Here is a 20,648-nt window from a genome sequence, read left to right as displayed (position 1 = left end):
GAGCTGCAGGATGCTTGGCAGAACCACTGGACAGGCAGCGGGGGTCTCCTCCTCCGCATCCCGGCCATTTTTCGGAATGATCAGGCCTTAGTGTTTCGACCCTGGCCCATGCACACCGTTCCTGGCATTTATGAGTAGCCCATCGCCGAAGACAACTGGGTGCATAAGCAAATGTGGCGAAGAAAGCTGATGGTGCCCAGCTATCGAAAGAGATAGTGTCTGGGGTCTTAAAGGCTTGAAGGTGAACAAGCGGCCATCTAGCTCAGAAGCAATAAAGCCCACATGGAAGAAGCACACCAGCCGGTGCGATCACAAGGTGCCAAAGGGACCAGGTATAAGGCATCATGCTATATACCATAGTGAATGAAGGGGGAAGTGCAGAGTGGAGACCCAAGGCCCAAGTGTAGGCCACTGGAGATCCCCTCATAGAGGGGTTTAGGAGAGGAGATGGGTCAGTCAGGGTACGATGTAGTACCGATGAAGAACACAGCTTTTCCCCCAGATCCTGGATGCTTTCTCCCCCCCAACTACCATGATCCGAATTCTACCTTGCAGGACTGGATAGGGCAGAGGTTGTGCACTGGTGCATATGGGGGCTGGAGGCACAGGGAATCCAGGGTGGATGATACCTTCAGGGCCAGGGTTGTGAAGGGCGATGCTGGGAGAGTGGAGGGTGAGTGGGTTGCAAAGGGGGAACTGATTACAAGGATCCACATGTGACCTCCTCCCTGGGAGATGGACGGCACAGAAGTGGGGGAAGGGAGACACCGGATAGGGAAAGATATGACAAAATAACAATCTATAAATTAGCAAGGGCTCATGAGGGAGGGGGGAGCAGGGAGGGAGGGGGAAAAAAAGAGGACCTGATGCAAAGGGCTTAAGTGGAGAGCAAATGCTTTGAAAATGATTAGGGCAAAGAATGTACGGATGTGCTTTATACAATTGATGTGTGTATGGATTGTGATAAGAGTTGTATGAGCCCCTAATAAAATGTAAAAAAAAAAAAAACAAGTCCAGGGGACACCCCTACAGCAGCACCCAGTACATGGAGTTCTGAGCCCATCAGCCACCTGACCCATGTGATCCTGGGGGGCTCTGAGTCTCAGCTTCTCTGGGGGTCACTCAGTAGTCCCCAAATACACATACACACAAACACACCACATACCACACGCACACCACACACCATACACGCCCTATACCACACACCAAACACACACATACCACACCAAACACCACACACACCACACACCCCATAGCACACACCACACCAAACACCACACACACATACCACATGCCCCATAGCACACACCACATACACACACCATATACCACACACCCATACTACATACCACATACCAAATACACATACACCACATACCACACACATACATACACACTGCACACCACACACATACCCCATACCAAACACCACACACACCCCATAACACGCACACACCACACACACACTACACACACACCCATACCACACACCACACACACATGCACCACATACCACACACACAACACATACCAAACACACATACTACATACCACACACATACTACACACACGCCCCATATCACACACCACATACACACCCCACATACCACACACACTACCCACATACCACATGCGCACCACACACCAAACACACACACCATATATCACACGCACATACCACATACCAAACACACATACACCACATACCACACACATACATACACACCACACACCACACACACACCCTACACCATACACCACATACCACAAACACACACCACACCAAACACCACACACACCCCATACCACACACGCATACATACACACACACACACCACTGTCTGGACCCCTGCTCTATCCCTTCAAGGAGCCACACTGAACTCGAAGCTCCAGTTTCCGGAGCCCCACCCTCCATCTGATCCCGCTGCAGCCTCTGAGTCTCAGCTTCCCCAGGACCACGAGATCCCAGGCCCCCCACGCGCTCCCCATGTCTCCTGTTCCTTCGCTTTCCTGCGCAGCGGAGCTGGGCGGCAGGTCCCTCCCCTGCATGCCTCCTGGGACCCCTCTCAAGCATCCCACCACCCCACTCAGCTCAGAGTTGAACCCCAAACCCAGCCTGGAGTGAGTCTCTGAGCCCCCCACCCACACCCCGCGCGCCCCAGGCCAGCTCCTGCGTGGAAACAAGGGAGGTGGGGCTTTAGGTCATAATAGGCCCCACAGAAACCCAGCAACCGGGCCAGAGCCATGCCACCTCCTGCAGGTCCCCTTCCTCTGCCCAGCGCTCCTTACATGACCACTGTCAGGGTCCTCCCCGCCTGCCCCGGGACGCACAGGGAAAGGGGTGGTGGTGTGCGTGCGCGTGTGCGTGTGTAGCTGGATGTCTGAGCACCCGCCCACACAGGCTGATGCAGAAAGATCATGGCTGTGCTGTGGACTCTGAGGCTTGGGCATCAGGAGAATCCTGACCTCGCAGCCTCTGAGGTGGTCCCCCGTGGCCCCGCAACGCTGTCCGTCTGCACCTGTGGCCTGCTCTCTGCACGCCCACCTCAGTGGGATCTGCTGTGCCCTCGTGGAATCCGCTCGCCCCTGCACCTACCACAATCTCTTAATGAGCAGGGCGTCGGGACGCCAGGATGGGCCCCAAGCACCCTGACCAGGAAAGCCGTCCCCCATCCCCACCCCGCAACGGCCTTCCGGATGCGTCTTTCTGGCTGGATTTCTGGGGGCTGGGGGGTTCCGCACTGGCTGGCCTTGGGCAGGGTGCACTCCAAAGCGTGGCGCGTTCCGCCCTCGGGCGCCCTCCTGTCCGTGAGCCCTTCCAGATGGAGGGTGTACAAGACGGGTGGTCCCCGCGCAGCCGACAGAGGGCAGCCCAGGACATGCGCGCGCGCGCGCGCACGCGCGCGCCCCAAAACACCGCAGGGCTGTGGTATTGCCGGGCGCATGCCCCCCTCTGGTGGCCAGTCCTGAGATCTCACCCGAGGGTGCTTTCTCAGTCCCACATTCAGGACCCTGGATGCAGCCAAAAGGAAGGTCCGCAGTGGGAGCTCCCCAGCTGCTCCTCAGGAGGAGGCATCAGCCCGTTCCCATAAAGACTGACAGCTTTCTGCGGTCCGACGGGGTCGCCGTAGTCAGAACCGAATCAGCAGCAGTGGGTTTGGTCTTCAGCTTTTTAAGGCACAGACTCTGGTGGGGCGATGGTCAAAGAACTTAGCTGCTGAGAGGTCAGTGGTTGGGACCCACCAGGCCTCTGCTCCATGGGAGACAGACAAGACTGCCCGCTATCAGAAAGACGCAGAGCCATACAGATGTGCAGCCTCGGAAACCCCAGGGAGAAGCTCTTCTCGGTGCTCTAGGCTGGCTGGGGACTCTAATGGGCTGTGATGGTGGGTTTGGTTCTTCACATAATGTGCCAGATGCTGAGATGATACTGACCAGGGGGCATGAGAAGCAGGGGTCCTTTGTTGGACCCTCTCTCCCTTCTCATCTCCATTGCATGCTGGAACCTAGGACATGGACGGGGCCTCGGCAGGGCCTGGAGAAGAGGAGCCTTCTCTAAAAAGCTAATCCAGACACAGTAGACAGATCCTGATTTTTTTAAAGTGGGGTTAAATGTGGCACATACCCTCATATTCTTCAAAAATATCACACACAAAACACAGAGAGAGACTTACTGGACCAGTTACTGGACTCGAGGTAATCCCAAGACCGTGGCCCTGAAAAAGTCTTTAAACCTTGACCTGACACTGCCCCCCAAATAATCTTTTAGCTGCATACTAGGTTGGCTCATTGAATAGACTCTCACCCACAAGTACAGTCCTCCTTTCAAAAATGGCCTGTATGGATTTGGGGGTCATGCTTAATTCTAGCCCCGGTGTAAAAGCAATTTGTTCTTATGACATGGCCCTGCTCAGGACGAGATCGCTATAGTGAAGTGTGCTGAGGAAACCAGGCGGTGTCTGGCTATCAGAGAGAATAACATCTTAAAGGCTGGTCTTCAAACAAGCAGCCATCTCAGTGAGGCATCGCCCGAGCCCACATGGAAGAAGCACACCAGCCTGTGTGGTCCAAGGATTTTTAATAACAAAATCCAAATCCAGAGGAGGGAATGGCAGCAGAGCTGGTCTACAGATGGCTATGGATGAGAGTGGAAGACCAAAATCCACTTGCAGGATCCACATGGGGATTAATCCTCCGGTGAAGCCCCTCGGAATACAGCCCAGGGGTGTGAGTAGTCTTGCTGGTAGACAGAAAGCATTATGGCAGCCGGAGTTAGGTTACAATGTAAGACTTATTATCATTGTAGCTCCCTTTTGACTCATTTTAAAGTTGTTTTTAGTGTTTTCTGCTTTCTTTGCAATTGAGGTGTGTGTTTTGTTTACTCGTTGGTGTTAGTGTTTGCTGTTTGTGTTGTGCATGAGTTTCTGTATATGAAACCCAGGATGGCAGGCTCTGGAGACAATAACTGGATTGATGTGTGTAGGGGTATGGCAGGGGAGGGTGGGGGGAAATGAGGAGCTAATAACAAGTACAGGAAGAACGTGTTCTGAAATTGTGGTGATGATTGTACAAACTTTCTTAATTTGACTGAATGATGAAATTATATGATATGGGAAATATATGCTAATAAAACATTTTTAATCACCGGTATGGGATGCGTGTCTGGCTGTGGACACGCTCACCAAAAATGTAAGTTCAATGTTACAGAGAAGAGGGGGAAAGGAGAGCAAGAAGGGGGGGGTCATTCCCCCCCATCCACCATGCTCTCCTAAAGAAGGGGTTCCCCCCATGGTGGGGATGGGCTCCCCGCAATGTGCTGGGTGTAGGAGCTGTGAGAGGGGACACTAGGGGTCAGGTCAGGGAGTGTCTAAGGGCCTGACACTTTGCCTCACCAAGAGCCAGTATTGTGGGACGAGGGAACGGCAGTACCATACGACCCTCGCTCTGGGTGGTTGAGGTCCAAGCAGGTGTCCAGAGTGTGGATGGGCCTCAACTAAGGCAGGGGCTTTAGGCTAAAATCAAGGAGCAGAATGTGGGGTGGGCAAAAGAGAAGGTTTAGGAAGTGGCTATGTCTCCAGTCCCGCTTGGGGAGGAAAAGGGCAGGAGGTAGATAGGGCTGGGCTACAGCTCAGTGACACAGTGGGGTCGCTCCAGCCCAGGAAGTATGGGGGTAGGAGGCCTGCAGACCTGCCCACTGGGGAAGTCTTTGGGGCCCTCCCTCCCAGAATCAAGGTCTGCGGACCCTCCAGGCTCAGAGCAGAACCCCAAGAGACTTAGATGGGCCCCCAGTAAGAAAGGAAGGCCTTGGTGAGCCTTTGGTTCCAACTGCCATTTGTAAGACGATATGCACATACATCCCACTAACCCCGAAGGGGTCACCATGCCCCGTCACTCCCCACCAGCACGTGTCAGCCTGAGAGCCCTGGTGGACCAGCAGGTTTAGCATTGATCTACTAATAGAAAGGTTGGCTGTTCGAGCCCATCAGCCACCCTGTGGGAGAAAGATGAAGTTGTCTACTTCCGTGGAGACTGACCGTCTCCGAAATCCCAGGGGCGCTAGGTCTGTGTGTGGGCAGTGACTTGATAGGAAGCAGATGGGACTTTCAGGGTTTGAGAAGACCACGCACTTGAGCCACGCAGCTGTGGCCAGTCACCAGCAGAGGGCGACCCAGACCATGGAGAGGAGGCAGCCGCTTGGAGCAGAGGTGACCGCAGGTCATTGGGACAGGTGGAGGCAGCAAGGGGAGTGGGAGGTGGGAATGGAGGTGGTTCTCCAGCCAAGCCACACCAGCATTCTAGGTGTTTGTACTCCAGGGTGCAATGATAGCCTATCACATGCCCTAAGTGCTGCACCCCAATTCCACTCGGGTGGCTTGCTGGCAGAGGTTCAGTGATGCACTGCTCACTGCAAGATCAATGTTTTGAACTCACCAAGGCCAAGGGATGAGGCTGTCCTGTTTCTGTCCAGATGGGACAATTCCATTTCATAGGGTTGCTAGCAGTCACAATGGACTCAATGGCAGGGAATTTGGGTGCTTTGTTCTTAGTGTATTTTATATCTGGCAGTGTTTCCGAAAGGGTCACATTCTGAGTTGTGTTGAAAGAACTTTGGGAGTAAGAAAAAGAGAAAAACTAAAACATGGCAGGATGCTAACCGTGCAATAGTTAACTGCACGTCACAGCTTTCCAGCCACGTTTGTACTCCTCACTCCTTATGAGCCCCGTCAGGCTGTAAGGGGGTCACCATTCCTCCCAAGTGACAGTCGAAGACCCTGAAGTCAGAGGCTCAAGGTGTGGAGAGTGGGCTTGGGGCAAAGCTCTGTGCTGACCCTGCACAAGGCCAGTGTTCTAGTCTACCTAAAATGACCCTGGGACTGTGGTTAAATTCCCACTGCGGAGAGTTGATTTCAAGTCATGGCGACCCTGTAGGTTTTTATGAGAGCAGACAGCCTCATCTTTCTGCCCTAGAGTGGCTTGGGGTCTCAAACCACTAACCTGCCCATTAGCAGACAAATACGTAACCACCAGGGTTCCTTAGATAGGAAAAAAGAATGAGCATGATCTTTTGGATGAAATGACTGGATAGATGTTAAACTTCTAAGATGATTTTTTTAAATTGTCTTACTGTTAAAAAATATTGTTAGAGCACTTCTAAGAAAAATTACAGAATCAAAACAAAACCCAACAATCTGCCATAATAAGTTACAGATATATAGCAAAATATATACACAAGCTTAAAGAGGAAATGCCAAACTAAATTATTTCATGCAAATTCAAGAAAAGCGAGGGGCTTCTATTCATAGTTGGAAAAGTAGAACAAATCACAGGCATGAAGAGGCAGAGGGAGGGGCTTTCAATGTCACTATTAACTATATGTGCTCCCATATCACAGCACTTGTTTGTGGACAAGTAATGCCCTATTTCTCAACAACAACAACAAAAAGACTTAAGTGAACCACATGCCTAAAACAGCAACAAACATACATCCAAGAGCAGACATTAGGGCAGGAGAGGGAATCATAAAAGACAAAAGCACACAGAATGGGACTACAGTTAGACCAGATCAGCTAGTGGGGGGACCACAGAGCTCTTTCCAGAGAGGATTAATGCTAGAGGCCCATCCCAGGACAATTCATAGCATCCCTAGAAGACAGAAAACTCCCTAGCATTTCCCAGGCTATTAATTTTTTTAAAAGCAGTAAATCTTTACAGGACGTCTCAGCTTTCGCCTTCGTAACAGCTGGTGGACTTCAACCACCAACTTTCAAGGTATCGGCCAGGGGCTTGGCCTGTTGCAGCATATAGGCCCCCTTACAGCTCTGTGCAATCCCCGGGACCACCAACCCCTGGACTCCCTGCCCTCTACGGAGTCCTACGCCGTCTGTGTGCCCAGGATGAGAACCCTGACGTGAGAGCATAGGTTCCAATAATCAAAGAGGTTACTTAACACGTCTCACTGCCGCCGAGTCAATGCTGGCTCACAGCAACCCCGATGGGTGTCTGAGACTGCAACTGCTTACAGGAGCAGAAAGACCAATCTTCCTCCCGCGGAGCTGCTGGTGGTTTTGAACTGACCATGCGATTGCAACCCACAGCCTCCCGGTCACACCACCAGGGCTCCACTCACACAGAGAACTGATGAAGGGAAGGCCTTTTCTTGAGAGTACATGAGTATTACCTATGTGGAGATGGGTTAATATGCCCACGGCGGAGAAGTTGTGTCGACACTCAGAGGCACTGTGCACTGCAGTGCGGAGAGAAATCGACAGGAATGACGTGGGCATTCATCAGTAACAAAAAGCACCATGTGTCAAAATCTCCAGAGGGCTGCCAAAAGTATCGATCCAAGTGCCCACACATACTGGAAATGACAGAAACCTCAGTAATTCTATCTCGGTTGCTCATCTTAGGATCATTACATAAAAAGAGACTATGAATAATTTGACCATTAGATCAGTGAATAAATCAAGACTTGCAGTTTTTACAACACTCAAACTCACTATCAATCCTACTCTGACTCATAGGGCGCAGTAGCACTGCACCTGTTCACAGGCGTGGAAAGCCCGTCTTTCTCCCACAGAGAAGCCAGTGGAGTCCAACTAACTTGGTAGTGAGCAGCCTAACTCATGACCCAGCACGTCATCGGGCCTCCTGTACAATACTCAAAAACAGCTCAATACACCACCGCCATAGAAAAGAAATATAAAACACCAAAAATAAAACTATATCCGAGGAAGAAAATAATACAGAAGGCAATCTCATATACAACTATACTTTCTACACATCTAGATAAAGTATTTTTTTAAAAGCATGACAGTGAAGAGGCTAAACTGCTCAGAAGGAATCCGTCTCCTACATTCATGAGTCTGTTAACCCTTAGTGCCCATTCTCCACTGCCATCTAATCGAATCCAACCCCAGGGGCCATGGTGAACAGGTTAGAACTGCCACATATGGCTCCCACGGCTGTAAATCTTGACAAAAGCAGACTGCCTCATTTTTCTCCAAGGAACGGCAAGTGGGACCGAACTGCTGGCCTTTGGGTTAGCAGTTGCGCACTTGAAAACATTGCGTGACTTGAAAACATTGCCCCTAACCCTTCAGAACCGGGATTACCCTACTCCACTGTTTCCTAAATGGTCATGGGGAGAGGGAGCGAAAGTGCATATTGCCAGCCTGTGAGGCCAGGCTGGAGTGAGGTGGGATGGTTTCTGGCTGAGGGCTTTGTGAACTCCGCGGGCACACCACACTCAGAGGTGGCGTGAGGCTGGTGTAGAATGGTGGCATGTGCAAGGTGAGGCTTTAAGAAGTCAGTCTGGTTGGGGTGCCCTGGGAGAGGTGGGAGGCCTGTAGAGGGGCTGGCTGGAGGGTAGGGGTGCACTTGGAATGATGTCCTGAGGCCCGAGCTGAAGGGACCTCTGCATTTCTCCCAGCTGTCATCACACACAGCGCTAGTGTGGCCCGTGGGGGGAGGGGGAAGTGCTCTGTAGGGTTTACAACAGCCAGTCTCCAGAAGTGGATTTCCAAGTTGCTGCTGGGAGAGCTTTGACCAACAGCCAATCTTTCAGTTCACTGCCAAGCACCTTAACCCAAGTATCCCATTCTGTCTTTATTCCTGGTAAGTGACTGATGGCCTCTGGAGCAGGGCACCCCAGATGACACTCTGGACATGTGAACTGCTGGCTACCTGTTCTACGGAGTCACACGAGGTGGACAGAGGAGCCTCTCCAGTTCTTAGCATCTGAGCTACTAGGAATCCTCCCCGGCCCCCCATCCCATCCCAACCCATGCCATCCCATTGCATGCCCATCACAGCCCACCAGCCCTACTTGGGATGCCCTACCCTGCCCCCGTTTGCTAAGTAACTATTATTATTTTCCCTGTTTGTCATCAAAACTACACACCACTCACACGTCAAGCTTCTCATCAGCTGAGATCGGCATTGCCTGGGAGTCTGGTCATACACTTTGGAGAAATTTGAACACAGGTAACAGGCTGCTCCCTCCTGAGCTAGTTCTGTGGAGCCCCTGTGGCCTAACGCTTGAGCGCCAGACACATTGTCAGAGGTCACCCTGGGGGCACTGAGACAACCTGACCGTGCTATCCACCGTAATCCTCTAGGAGACTTTCAGAGCGTGCCATGTCTGGGCCCAGCTCTGGGGGTGTGGCTGTAATTGGTCTTGATGGGCCCCCCCAATGGCACTCTTGAAACAGCCCTCCGGCATCTGCTGGTGGACTGCAGAGTGGAAAGGAAGATGCAGGAACGTATCAGGGAGTGTGCAGGATAGGGTCATGGAGCACACACGCACAGACCTGAGCCAGGTGCAGACCTAAGGGATGCAGGAAGGCCTGATTGAAGGATCAACCCCTCCTGCAAACCCCTTCTTTGGGGGGAATAGAACAGGGATGCCCCACCAGTCTGAAGGCAACATCTCTGAGTGAGAGGGGGCCACGAGGGTCTCCATCCACAGCTACCATCTGGAACGACTCGAATTCCAAAGCACTTTCCAGTGTGTACTCATTCTGCGTGGGGCATCCATGCCAGGCCTTGGAAGTACATGGCTAGATCCTGGGCCTCTTGCACTGGTGGGATGTAGGGTCCTGAGGAATTTGGATGGACTCGAAAAGGAACATGGGGCCTGAGTGTGTGCAGGATAGAGACATGGAGCACACACACGCACATCACGCTGGGAGGAATGGGCATAGCTGGAATCTGACCTCAGAGCTTTTGACTCCAGAACTACAGCCCCCTCCCCCTGCTCCCCACCCCAACATGCGGACAAGAGCTGCTGGGTGCCCTGATGTCCTCCCACTCAAGGGGTATTGTGGAGGGCTTATTCTGGAGGCCGAGTTAAAACCAGCAGTCTCCCTTCCCATTGTGAGAAAGCCTCTGAGAGAAGCTGTCCTGTAACACAGACGCACAGGCCCAGCCTCCAGCCCCAAAACCAATCCTTCCAAGAACCTTCTTGTCTTTATTAGCCTGCTGTTTGTCCCAAGAGGGCCTGACCCAGGCCAATTCCACTTTGCCTGCTGAAATGTCTACCTTAGAATTTGGTTTTCTTCTGTTGGTGTGGGCTGTGAGCCCAGCCTGCTGAAACAGCCCCCTGAGGCCTAGCATTAAAGTGCATATCTGATATTTCCATGGATTTGCCTCCACTTTCTACTTCTGTATTTGTGTATTCTTCTCCTTCTGGATTCTGGGAGAAGCAAATCAAGAGGGAAAACTGCAATCTCATAGGCTTCAGGGAAGAATTATAAACCAACTCTCTCTCTCAGCTGGCCTACATCTCCACCACCTTGCTAGTGCCCCAGCCGCCCATGCACTCCATGATCTGCCAAGCATGGAGCTCCTTACTGGGTGCCACAAGGGCTCTCCTCTCCTATGGATGTTTAGAAGCACGGGAATAAGAAGGCCTCCATTGGGTGCTGCTGACAGGGAGGCAGGTGGGGGTCTTACAGAGAGCAAAACAGACACGGGCTCTGCCCAGTAACAGCTAGCCTATTCTGCTACATGTTCTTCCTGCCACGGCTTCTCCCCAGCGTGGATTTTTTGGTGCCGAATAAGGTGTGAGCTGCCCCTGAAAGATTTGCCACATGTATTGCACTCATAAGGTTTCTCCCTGGTGTGGGTCTTGTAGTGTTCAATGAGGGCCGACCGATGCCGGAAAGCTTTCCCACACTCGTTGCAGGCATAAGGCTTCTTCCCAGTGTGGATCCTCTGGTGCTGGATGAGGGCTGAGCTGTGGCAGAAGGCCTTGCCGCACTGGCCACACTCATAGGGCTTCTCCCCAGTGTGGATGCGCTGATGCTCAATGAGAGAGGAGCTCTGGCTGAAGGCTTTCCCACACTTGTGGCACTTGTAGGGCTTCTCGCCTGTGTGGGTCTTTCGGTGCTCGATGAGGTTGGAGCTCTGGCTGAAGGCTTTCCCACACTCCTCACACTCGTAGGGCTTCTTCCCAGTGTGGATCCTCTGGTGCCGGATGAGGTGGGACCTATGGCAGAAGGCTTTCCCACAAAGCTCGCACTCGTGGGGCTTCTTCAAGGTATGGATCTTCCGATGTTGGCTGAGACCTGAGCTCTGGTTGAAGGCTTTTCCGCACTCCTTGCACTGGTACGGCTTCTCTCCGGTGTGGATGCGCTCGTGCTTCCGGAGGCTGGCGCTCCGGCTGAAATCCTTCCCGCAGGCCCTGCATTCGTAGGGCCTCTTGCCAGTGTGGGTCTTCTGATGCTGTGTGAGGGCAGAGCTCTGGCGGAAGGCCTTGCCGCACTCCGGGCACTCATAAGGCTTCTCCCCTGTGTGGATGACCTGGTGCCTCAGCAGGTGGGAGCTCTGGCTGAAGGCCTTCCCGCACTCAGAGCATTCATAGGGTTTCTCCCCTGTGTGGATCACCAGGTGCCTCAGCAGGTGGGAGCTCTGGCTGAAGGCCTTCCCGCACTCCCGACACACATAGGGCTTGACTGGCTGGTCCACTCTGTGAGGGTTGCTAAGCCCCACGCGTGCCCAGCCGGCTTTCTTGCCGTCACTCTTGCCAGAGTCTTCTGCAGGGTGGACTATCTGACACAGGCTGAGGTCTGGCTTCTGGAGGAAGGTTTGGTCAAACAGCTCATCATCCTGGAAGCTAGGGGCTAGGGAGATATTCTGATGCTGAATAGGGCTGGAGCACAAACTGAAATTGCCCCCATAATCCTCACACTCCTCACCAAGCGGGATCTCCTTGTAGATGACAGCCATGTGCTCCAAGCCTCGGTCCTGAAGAAAAGACATCCCCAGGTCTTCCTCCGGGAAAAGCTCTTGCTGCATCTCCAGCCTGTCCCCAAAGGCAAACATCTCTGTAAACGCGGCTCCGGGAGGGACTTCCATTGTGAAATAAGGATCGCTCCAATGATTGTGTTTCTTCAAAAGTGTTTTTCTCTTATGACAGGTTCACGTAGTCTCACACCTGGAAGGAAAACAAGGGACACTGTAACACTGGCGAATAAATGCCTATTGTATGTCTCCTCTCTAGACTGGCACTGTGGTGACAACACAAAAATAAGTACATGACACAAGCTTGACTCTGGGGTCATCCTAGCTAAACCACAGACAAGGTTGGTTTACCAGAAGCAATGGCAAGGCAGACCACTGTTGAGTCAGTTCTGCCGCATAGTAACCACATGCATGTCAGAGCAGACTCCACTAGACTTTCAATGGATGCTTTTATTGAAGGGGATTGTCAGACCTATCTTCTGGGGTACCTTTCCATAGGTCCTAATGGCCAGCCTTTTGATTAGCTACCAAGCATGCTAATATTACACCTTCCAGAGGGTCCAAATGAACAGACACGATCAAATGTTCCAAGTGGTATCTAAAGGGTGCTTAGAAGCAATGGCCAAAAAAGAAACCAAAACCCACTGCCATCAAGTTCCTAATGACCTAAGATGAGATAGGATAGTGAAGTCATTTGGGCAAAGCAGCGAGAAGCCAGCTTACTGAAAGACTTGGAGAGAAGGTTGTTAGGAAACAGGGACTCCTTCCCTCGTACACTAGGTCACAGAGGCCTGGTGGTGGGTCAGCAGTTCAAACCCACCAGCCATTCCGTAGGTGAAAGATGGGATAGTTTGCTTTTCTCAGGTCTCTGCCCTAATGAAATTGAAAGGCAGTTTCCTCAGGAGTGTAGTCTACTTCCTATATCAAAGGATACTATGAAAACGGTTACTTGCTTTTTGGCTGGCTTTGGATCCTGCTGGGTTTGGCTCATTGGCCTCCAGTTCTTTGGACTTGAGCCAACAGTTGGTTATATTGCCTGTTGACGCTGAGAATCACCAGTGGCCTGCCCTCTGATCTTCACCTTGGATTCATTCACCTCTCCAGTCACATGACTACTAACCTTGGATGCATCCTCCTCTGCCGCCTGTTATCAGCCTGTGGCGTTCCTGCCATCTTAGTCCCTGAAAGCTACACAAGTCAGGTCATCTGACCCACAGAACTTGAACTAAGCACGCCCACTGTGGGCCATTTCTTGATTGATTGATTGATTGATAGCTGATAGATCCGTGGTTTTGTTTCTCAAGATGGCTCAGTCTAGCACAGTGGCTCAGGTCTTACTACTTCTTACCAGGATTATTTCAATGTCACCTCTTAATTGGCCACCTACCTCCAGCTTCTGGAATTCCTGAATGATGTCAGTGGTGAACATGCTCAGCTGCTAACTGAAAGGATGGTGGTTCAAGTCCACCCAGAGGTGCCACAAAAGAAAGGCCTGGCAATCCACCACCAGGAAAAATCAGCTCCTGAACACCGTGTGGTGCTCAGGACCACTCATACACGTGGGTTGCTGTGTGCCGGAGTTGACTGGATAGCAGCTGGCGGCTCGGGCTCTCCTTCTCCATCCAGGCCATTCTCTCCATGGACAAGAAGGAAAACCTAGCCCACTGGCACCAGGTGGACGCCAACTCACGGTGACGCGAGTGCCGATGCAGAAATGCTATGGAGGGTTTCTCGGCTGTAATCTTCACAACAGCAGAGTGCCTGGCCTTTCTTCCTTCCTGGTACTGCTGGCTTGGCTTGAACCAGTACCAATCTTTTTCTTTTTGAACTGCGGTCCTCTTTAGACTAGCATGGAAGTCACTCCTTAGGCTAGCGTACAATACAAGCCCCAAACCTGATGATGTAATGTCCCTCATAAGTGATGACCTCGTACCTATTTCTTGATGCCTACAATGAATAAGGAGATGCCTCTGAACGATGGTGCTGGCAAAGAATGTTACACAGATCATGGGATGCCAGGAGAATCAACAACTCCATCCTGGAAGAAGTACGGCCAGAATGGTCCTAAGAAGAAAACATGGTTTTAAAAAATCCTATCAATGTGAATAGGGAGGGAGTGTGGAGCGGGGATACAAAGCCCATCGTAGACAACTGGACACCCCCTTACAGACAGGTCTCAGGGAGGAGACGAGCCAGTCAGGGTGTAGTGTAGCACTGATGAAACGTACAACTTTCCTCTAGTTTTTTAATGCTTCCTCCTCCCCCCCCCCCACTATCATGATCCCAATTCTACCTTACAAATCTGGCTAGACCAGAGGATATACATGGGTACAGATAAGAGCTGGACACACAGGGAATCCCGGACAGATAAAACCCTCGGGACCCATCATGAGAGTAGCCATACCAGGAGGGGAAGAGGAAGGTGGGGGAGAAAAGGGGAACCGATCACAATGATCTACATATAACCCCCTCCCTGGGGGATAGACAACAGAAAAGTGAGTGAAGGGAGACATTGGTCTGTGTAAGACATGAAAAAATAATAATTTATAAATTATCAAGGGTTCACGGGTGGGGGGGGCGCAGGGAGGGAGGGAAAAAGATGAGAAGCTGATACCTAGGGCTCAAATAGAAAGAAAATGTTTTGAAAATGATGAGGGCAACAAATGTGCTTGACACAATGGATGCATGTATGGATTGTGCTAAGAGCTGCAAGAACCCCAAATAAAATGATTCAAAAAGAAGAGAACATGGTAAGACTCCATCTCACATACTTGGGACATGTGATCAGGAGGGAAGCACATCATGTTTGGTAAAGAAGCAGGTCAATGAAAAGGAGGAAGATGCTCAATGAGATGGAAGGACATTGCAGCTGCCACGATGGGCTCACAGAGGAGGGGCTGCAAGGCTGGCAGGGATCAGGCATTGTTTCACTCGATGGCACGTAGGGTTACTCTGAGTCAAAATCTACTCCGGCACCTAACAACACAAAACAGAGTCTCCCTCCTTCACTAGCCCTCTCAGGCCTGTCCCTCACATGCTAGACTTCCACCTCAGCTGTCCTCCAGTCTCTGGAACTGACTGAGGACTGCAGAGTTCCTGCCTCACACTGCCCCTTGCTTCAACCCTTGCCAGACATCCCTCCCTGCTTAGCCCCCGCGCTCTGATGGTCTCCGGCAGGGCTGTGTGCCTCCTCCATGGCCCGACACCAGGCACGCATCTATGCCAGCACACACCCTGGCTGGTGAACATCAGTCCATCCATGGGACCCTCCCACCACTGTGCTCCTTCACCCTGGGGCCCCCGCCCAGCAGCCAGCACAACAGCAGCACCCTTACACACACGTGCCCACGTGCACAGGCGGAGCTTTGCTGGAGAAACACATGAGCAAGTGGAGAAATGAGTTGGCTTCGTGCTGGGACTTTCAAAGGTTGTGCTAGACAACGGATCTGGAACAGCACGTGTTGATGGAGTGCCTGCAAGAGCTTTCCCAGCACATCTCCTGTCATCCTCCAAGCAGACAGAGAAGGACGGCGATCCTAGCACCATAGCTTAGGGTATCCTAAGCATACTAAAGTGATCCTAAGAACCACAGAGAAACTCCTCTCTATTATACATGGTTGGTTCACAATTGACCGGCCAGGTGTGAAAGGGCACAGCACCAGAGCACCCTCAAAAGACGCTGCCCGCTTCAACTCCCCCTACCTTCCCCTCCTCCTCTCCAGTCCTTCCCTTCAGCGTCATCAAATCCAACCCAGGCTCCCTCCTGCCCTGTCGAGCTTGTTGCCATCATCCATCATCAGCAGCCTACGAGGCAAGCCAGCTCGCTGCCAGCCCGGGCCCAATGGATCAAAGCACTGGCCAGGCCTGAGCCAGCTTCGTGGTCCGTTATGGAGCAGACTGTTGCAATCCACAGGGCTTTCCTAGGCTGGATCTCTGAAGTCCATCAGCAGGCCTCTCCTCTTTCAGTCTGGAAGCTCTGCTGAAACCCTTCAGCACCGCAGCAGAAGGTAGGCCTCCACTGATGCACAAACACGCATAAGAGGTGGACAGACCCATCTAGAGGAGCCCCTGGTGGCACTGTGAGTTAGGCATTGGGCTGCTCACTGCACGGTTGGTAGTTCAAACCCACCAGCCACTCCTCCGGTGAAAGATGAGGCTGTTTGCCCTTGCAGAAATGCATGGCCTCAGAAACTCCATATGGGGCCGCAATGAGTCAGAATGGATGAGGGCAGTGGGTGTGGTTTGGGGATTACACATGTGATACTTTGAGGAACTCTGACCAGCGGCTGACATTCCTTACCTCCTTGCCCTGCTGAAACCAGCTACTGCCTCCCAACCTTTTCTGCCAATTCTTCCGGCGATGCTACATGTTCTCAGGGAAAATCCTGACTAGGTCTAGCCCCACGACAACTTCTGAGTCTCTAATGTGAGCTGGGAGTTTCCAACAGTCGACCACAGTCTCGGAGGCCCACAGGGGCAGTTCTTCCCTGTCGTGTCCTGTAGGATCACTATGAGCCGGCACGGGGTCGATGGCAGTGAGTTTGGTTTTGTTGTTTCTCGTAACGTGAGCGGAGAGCTCAGCACTCGCTCAACATGCAATGACCTCCTACTGGTCAAACCCAGGGGTCTCTTCTCAGACCTCCTCTCCCCACTACCTCTGGCACTGCTCACTTGCACTCCCTTCTTGCAATGTGTCAGCCAGCTGGTCTACCCACAGGCGCCTTCGTTTGGTTCTCACGATAGTTGGGCTTGTTTGGCTGTGTTGTCAATGAGCCCCCAAAGTCCACTTCAACAGGGGGCAATATTGCACAAAGGAGCTTCAATACAGCTGAGCAAAACTTCCAGCATCTTTCCATTCCATTGCTCCACAAGCTTTTTGAAGCCTCCCAGAATGCGGAAAGGAGCCCAGGTGGTGTAGTAGTTATAACCTGGCCTGCAATCTGAACTGGTCAGCAGTTCAAAACTCCTAGCTGCTCTGTGAGAAAAAGACAGGGTTTTCTACTCCCAGTTACAGTCCCAGAAACTCACAGCAGCTCCACCCTGTCCGAGTGGGTTGTTGTAAGTTGGCATTGACCCGATGGCAAGGAGTGTGGTTTTTTTGGAAGAGGATAATCCTAGATACATATCAACTTAGGTCGGAGCCCAAACCACCACCATCGAGAGATTCCAACTCATAGCAACCCTACAGGGCAAAGAACAACTGCCGCACAAGGTTTCAGAGGCTGCAAGTCTTTATCAGACTAGACATCATCATCTTTCTTCCTCAGAGTGACTGGTGGGTTTAAACCACTAACCTGGATGACAGCCGAGCGCTGAAGGGGCTATAATGGAGTGCAAAGATCATGGATTTTCCAGCAACCTTTTTGAAGCCCCTTGCATCTGAGTCAGTTACACACTGGGCTCTAACCACATGGTGAGCAGTTCCGATCCACCAGCCCCTTTGAAGGAGAAGGACGAGGCTGGCTCATTCCTAAAGATTTGCAGCCTCTTGGCATCCCCTCACAGAGGGGTCACAGGGAAGAGATGAGCCAGTCAGGGTACGGTGTAGCACCAATGAAACACACAACTTTCCTCTAGTTCTTTGGTGCTTCCTTCCCCCCACTATCATGACCTCAATTCTACCTTACAAATCGGATTAGACCAGAGCATGCACACTGGTACAGATAAGAGCCTGAAACATTGGGAATCCAGTATAGATAAAACTCCTCAGGGTCAACAAGGAGAGTACAGACACTAGGAGGATTAGGAGAGGGTGGGGGAGAAAGGGAGAATTGATGACAAGGATTAATCTAGAACCCCCTCCCAAGGGGACGAATAACAGAAAAGTGGGTGAGGAGCGACAGAGGACAATGTAAGCTATGGAAGAAATAATCTATAACTTATCAAGGGTTCATGAGGGAGGGTGGGGGGCAGGGGGGAGAAATGGAGAGCTGATATCAGGGTCTCAAGTGGGAAGAGAACTCTTTGAAAATGATGATGGTGGCATACGTGCAAATGTGTTTGACACATTATCGGAATGTATGAATTGTGTTAAGAGATGTAAGAGCCGCCAATAAAAGTAGGTTTTTTTTTTAAGTATTAATAAAAGAGAGATTTGCAGCCTCAGAAAGTCACAGGGGCATCTGCTCTGTCCTATTGGATGTCTAGGCGTCAGAATCGACTCATGGCAGTGGTTTGGTATATGAGAGAGGTGGGCAGGAGGGTTGGAATGGTGTAAATCTTCACCCAATTCACAAGGAAAAGTCTTTAAAAATAAATAATACACAAAACTCGGCAGGTTTCTAGCTTGGAACAAAAGGAACCCACGGAGCTACAACCCGAGGGGGGGCGGGGGGAGGCGGCCTCCACAAATTGCCCGTTGCCCTCCCGATGGAGGCCAGCCACGCATGCATTTCTGAAGTCTTTGCCTCCCTCCTTGGTACCTGCGGGAACACACCTGTCCCTCCACCCACCTGTTCCACGCGGGGTCTGTCTCCCCGGCTCCCTCCGGAGGGGCTCTGCACGCTCATCCCGGCCCCCCTGCGCGCCAGACAGAAAGCTGGCATTCTTTCCACAGTCCCCGGCGGCTCTGGGCACGTTTGAAATCCCGGAGGTGGGAACCCGCGCTTCCCACCCCTCCCCCGGCCTGGCTCTGCTCCTCCCGCGCCCCCGCTCGCCCCTCGGGGCCCCAGACGCGCGGCCCCGCGGGCCCCAGACAGCGGGAGCCGGGTGGGCACCAGCCGAGGACCCAGAGCCGCTCACCTGGGCGAAGCGGGGCGGGGCCGCTCACCTGGCGGGCGGGGCCGGGGCGGCGGGGCGGGGCCGCAGCTGAGTCGCTCCAACCCACAGCCGACGAGGCTCGGTCGGCGCGGCCGTGACGCGCGCCGCCGCCCAGGGCCCGGCCCCGCCCTCCGCGGGCACTTCCGGGGCCGCGCTAGGCCACGTGGAGGCCCCGTCTCGGTGGTCCAGCCCGCCGGCAGCTGCGCGCGCAGCAGCTGAGCGCGCGTTCTGGCGGGTCTACGTTGCAGGAGTGCCTGGCGGGAAACTGAGGCGGGCCTGCCCGGGAACCACGGGGCGTGTGGAGTTTCCAGGAGAGGTGGGGGGAAGCGGGAAATGGGGAACAGTTTTACTCCAATGAGGACGCATCCCCTGCGGCTCAATCCATTCCGACCCATAGCGACCCTCTTTAGGTTTCCCAGGCTGTGGATCTGGATCCTGAACCGAAAGTCCTCCTACGTTCTGTCCGATATGGGGGAGTGAGGTGGCGGTGCCTGGCAATGTAGGCAAAACGCTCCCAAGACCTTGGACTATAGCCGAACAGAAACAAAAGCACGTGCTGCTGAGAGCTGGGGTGCTTTTCAGGGAGCCTGGAGGATGGAAAGGGGGTGTGTCCTTGAAGCCCACCCTCACCCCACTCCCAGAGGCTCTGTCCTACCTGGGATGGCAAGAATTCCCCTGCACCCAGGCCCCTCCCTTGGCCCACCTGGGCTGTCTCCTGGCATGGGAGGTGGAGGCTGGGAACTCTGCACAGTGGGGGCGTCCATTATTGATTCTCCCCAATTCTGGCCCCACCCCCAAGAACACCTGCCTTCCCTGCCCCTTCAAAGCTGATCCTAGCTTGAGCAGCTATCTGGAAGGATAGCGATCCAGGACACAGCGCGTTCCCAGGCTAGCCTGGGCTTCAGGGTTTTCTCTGGGTCACAGAGCTCAGGGAGGGGGGAGCGTTTCCTCTTTCTCCCCCACCACCCCCTTGGGTCACAGGAAGGCCAGGCCACCAGCCTGAGCCCCCTGGGAAACAAGGGGATACAGGGCCCCACCCCAAGGGTCTCAGGTGCTTCCTGTCTGCAACAGCTCCCACAGGCCCCTCACACACATACATATACACTTACACATGTAGCCACCCTCACACAAGCATACACAAATGTACATGCAAACTTAAACGCATGTGTCACATATCAATGCTTGCATGCACAACATACAGATACATGCTAACATGTACACGTAGTTATATATGTATGCTCACGCACATGCATACATGTTTACATGCGCACACAGATACACATGTATGTATATGTGAAAATAAATATAGATGCACACACAACATGCCTACACTGAGCTATCTGTGTAAATAAATACATGCACATGTGTATGCATGAAGACACTTGCATGCTTACACACCTTTACACACAAACAATGTCCCACATGCATGGATACCTATACATACATGCTCACACATGGATACACATGCATGCATATTCACAATCTATATATGTACACACATACAGATATACACAATGTGCATATACAACATACTTACACATAAATACACATGCATGCATGCACACATTAGCACCATTCCATACATCTAGATATACACAGACATACATACTCCTACCCACGATCCCAGACTCAGCAGCTGTGGT

The 20,648-nt window shown here is 52.4% G+C and overlaps 1 protein-coding gene across 3 annotated transcripts; it reads right to left on the bottom strand.

The window, feature by feature from the left end:
• Positions 1-4,109: 4,109 nt before the first annotated feature.
• Positions 4,110-19,092, bottom strand: ZNF70 (zinc finger protein 70). Of its 3 annotated transcripts, none has more exons than XM_075534056.1 (2): positions 18,988-19,092; positions 4,110-12,439 (listed from the first exon to the last, which is right to left on the bottom strand). In XM_075534056.1, the coding sequence occupies exon 2, from the start codon at positions 12,358-12,360 to the stop codon at positions 10,999-11,001; it is 1,362 nt and encodes a 453-aa protein (XP_075390171.1). In that variant the 5' UTR covers positions 12,361-12,439; positions 18,988-19,092; the 3' UTR covers positions 4,110-10,998. The 3 variants fall into 3 exon arrangements, with proteins under 3 accessions (XP_075390171.1, XP_075390170.1, XP_075390172.1); XM_075534055.1 differs by lacking the exon at positions 18,988-19,092 and adding an exon at positions 18,699-18,915; XM_075534057.1 differs by lacking the exon at positions 18,988-19,092 and adding an exon at positions 14,180-14,306.
• Positions 19,093-20,648: the final 1,556 nt, after the last annotated feature.

This window comes from Tenrec ecaudatus, chromosome 16, assembly GCF_050624435.1.
Source record: "Tenrec ecaudatus isolate mTenEca1 chromosome 16, mTenEca1.hap1, whole genome shotgun sequence".
In the NCBI taxonomy this organism is placed as follows: Eukaryota; Metazoa; Chordata; class Mammalia; order Afrosoricida; family Tenrecidae; genus Tenrec; species Tenrec ecaudatus.
This window is presented reverse-complemented; position numbering and strand designations above follow the sequence as displayed.

Coding starts and splice junctions, on each gene's coding strand:
- ZNF70 (XM_075534056.1), bottom strand. CDS start 12,360: ATGGAAGTCCCTCCCGGAGCCGCGTTTACAGAGATGTTTGCCTTTGGG.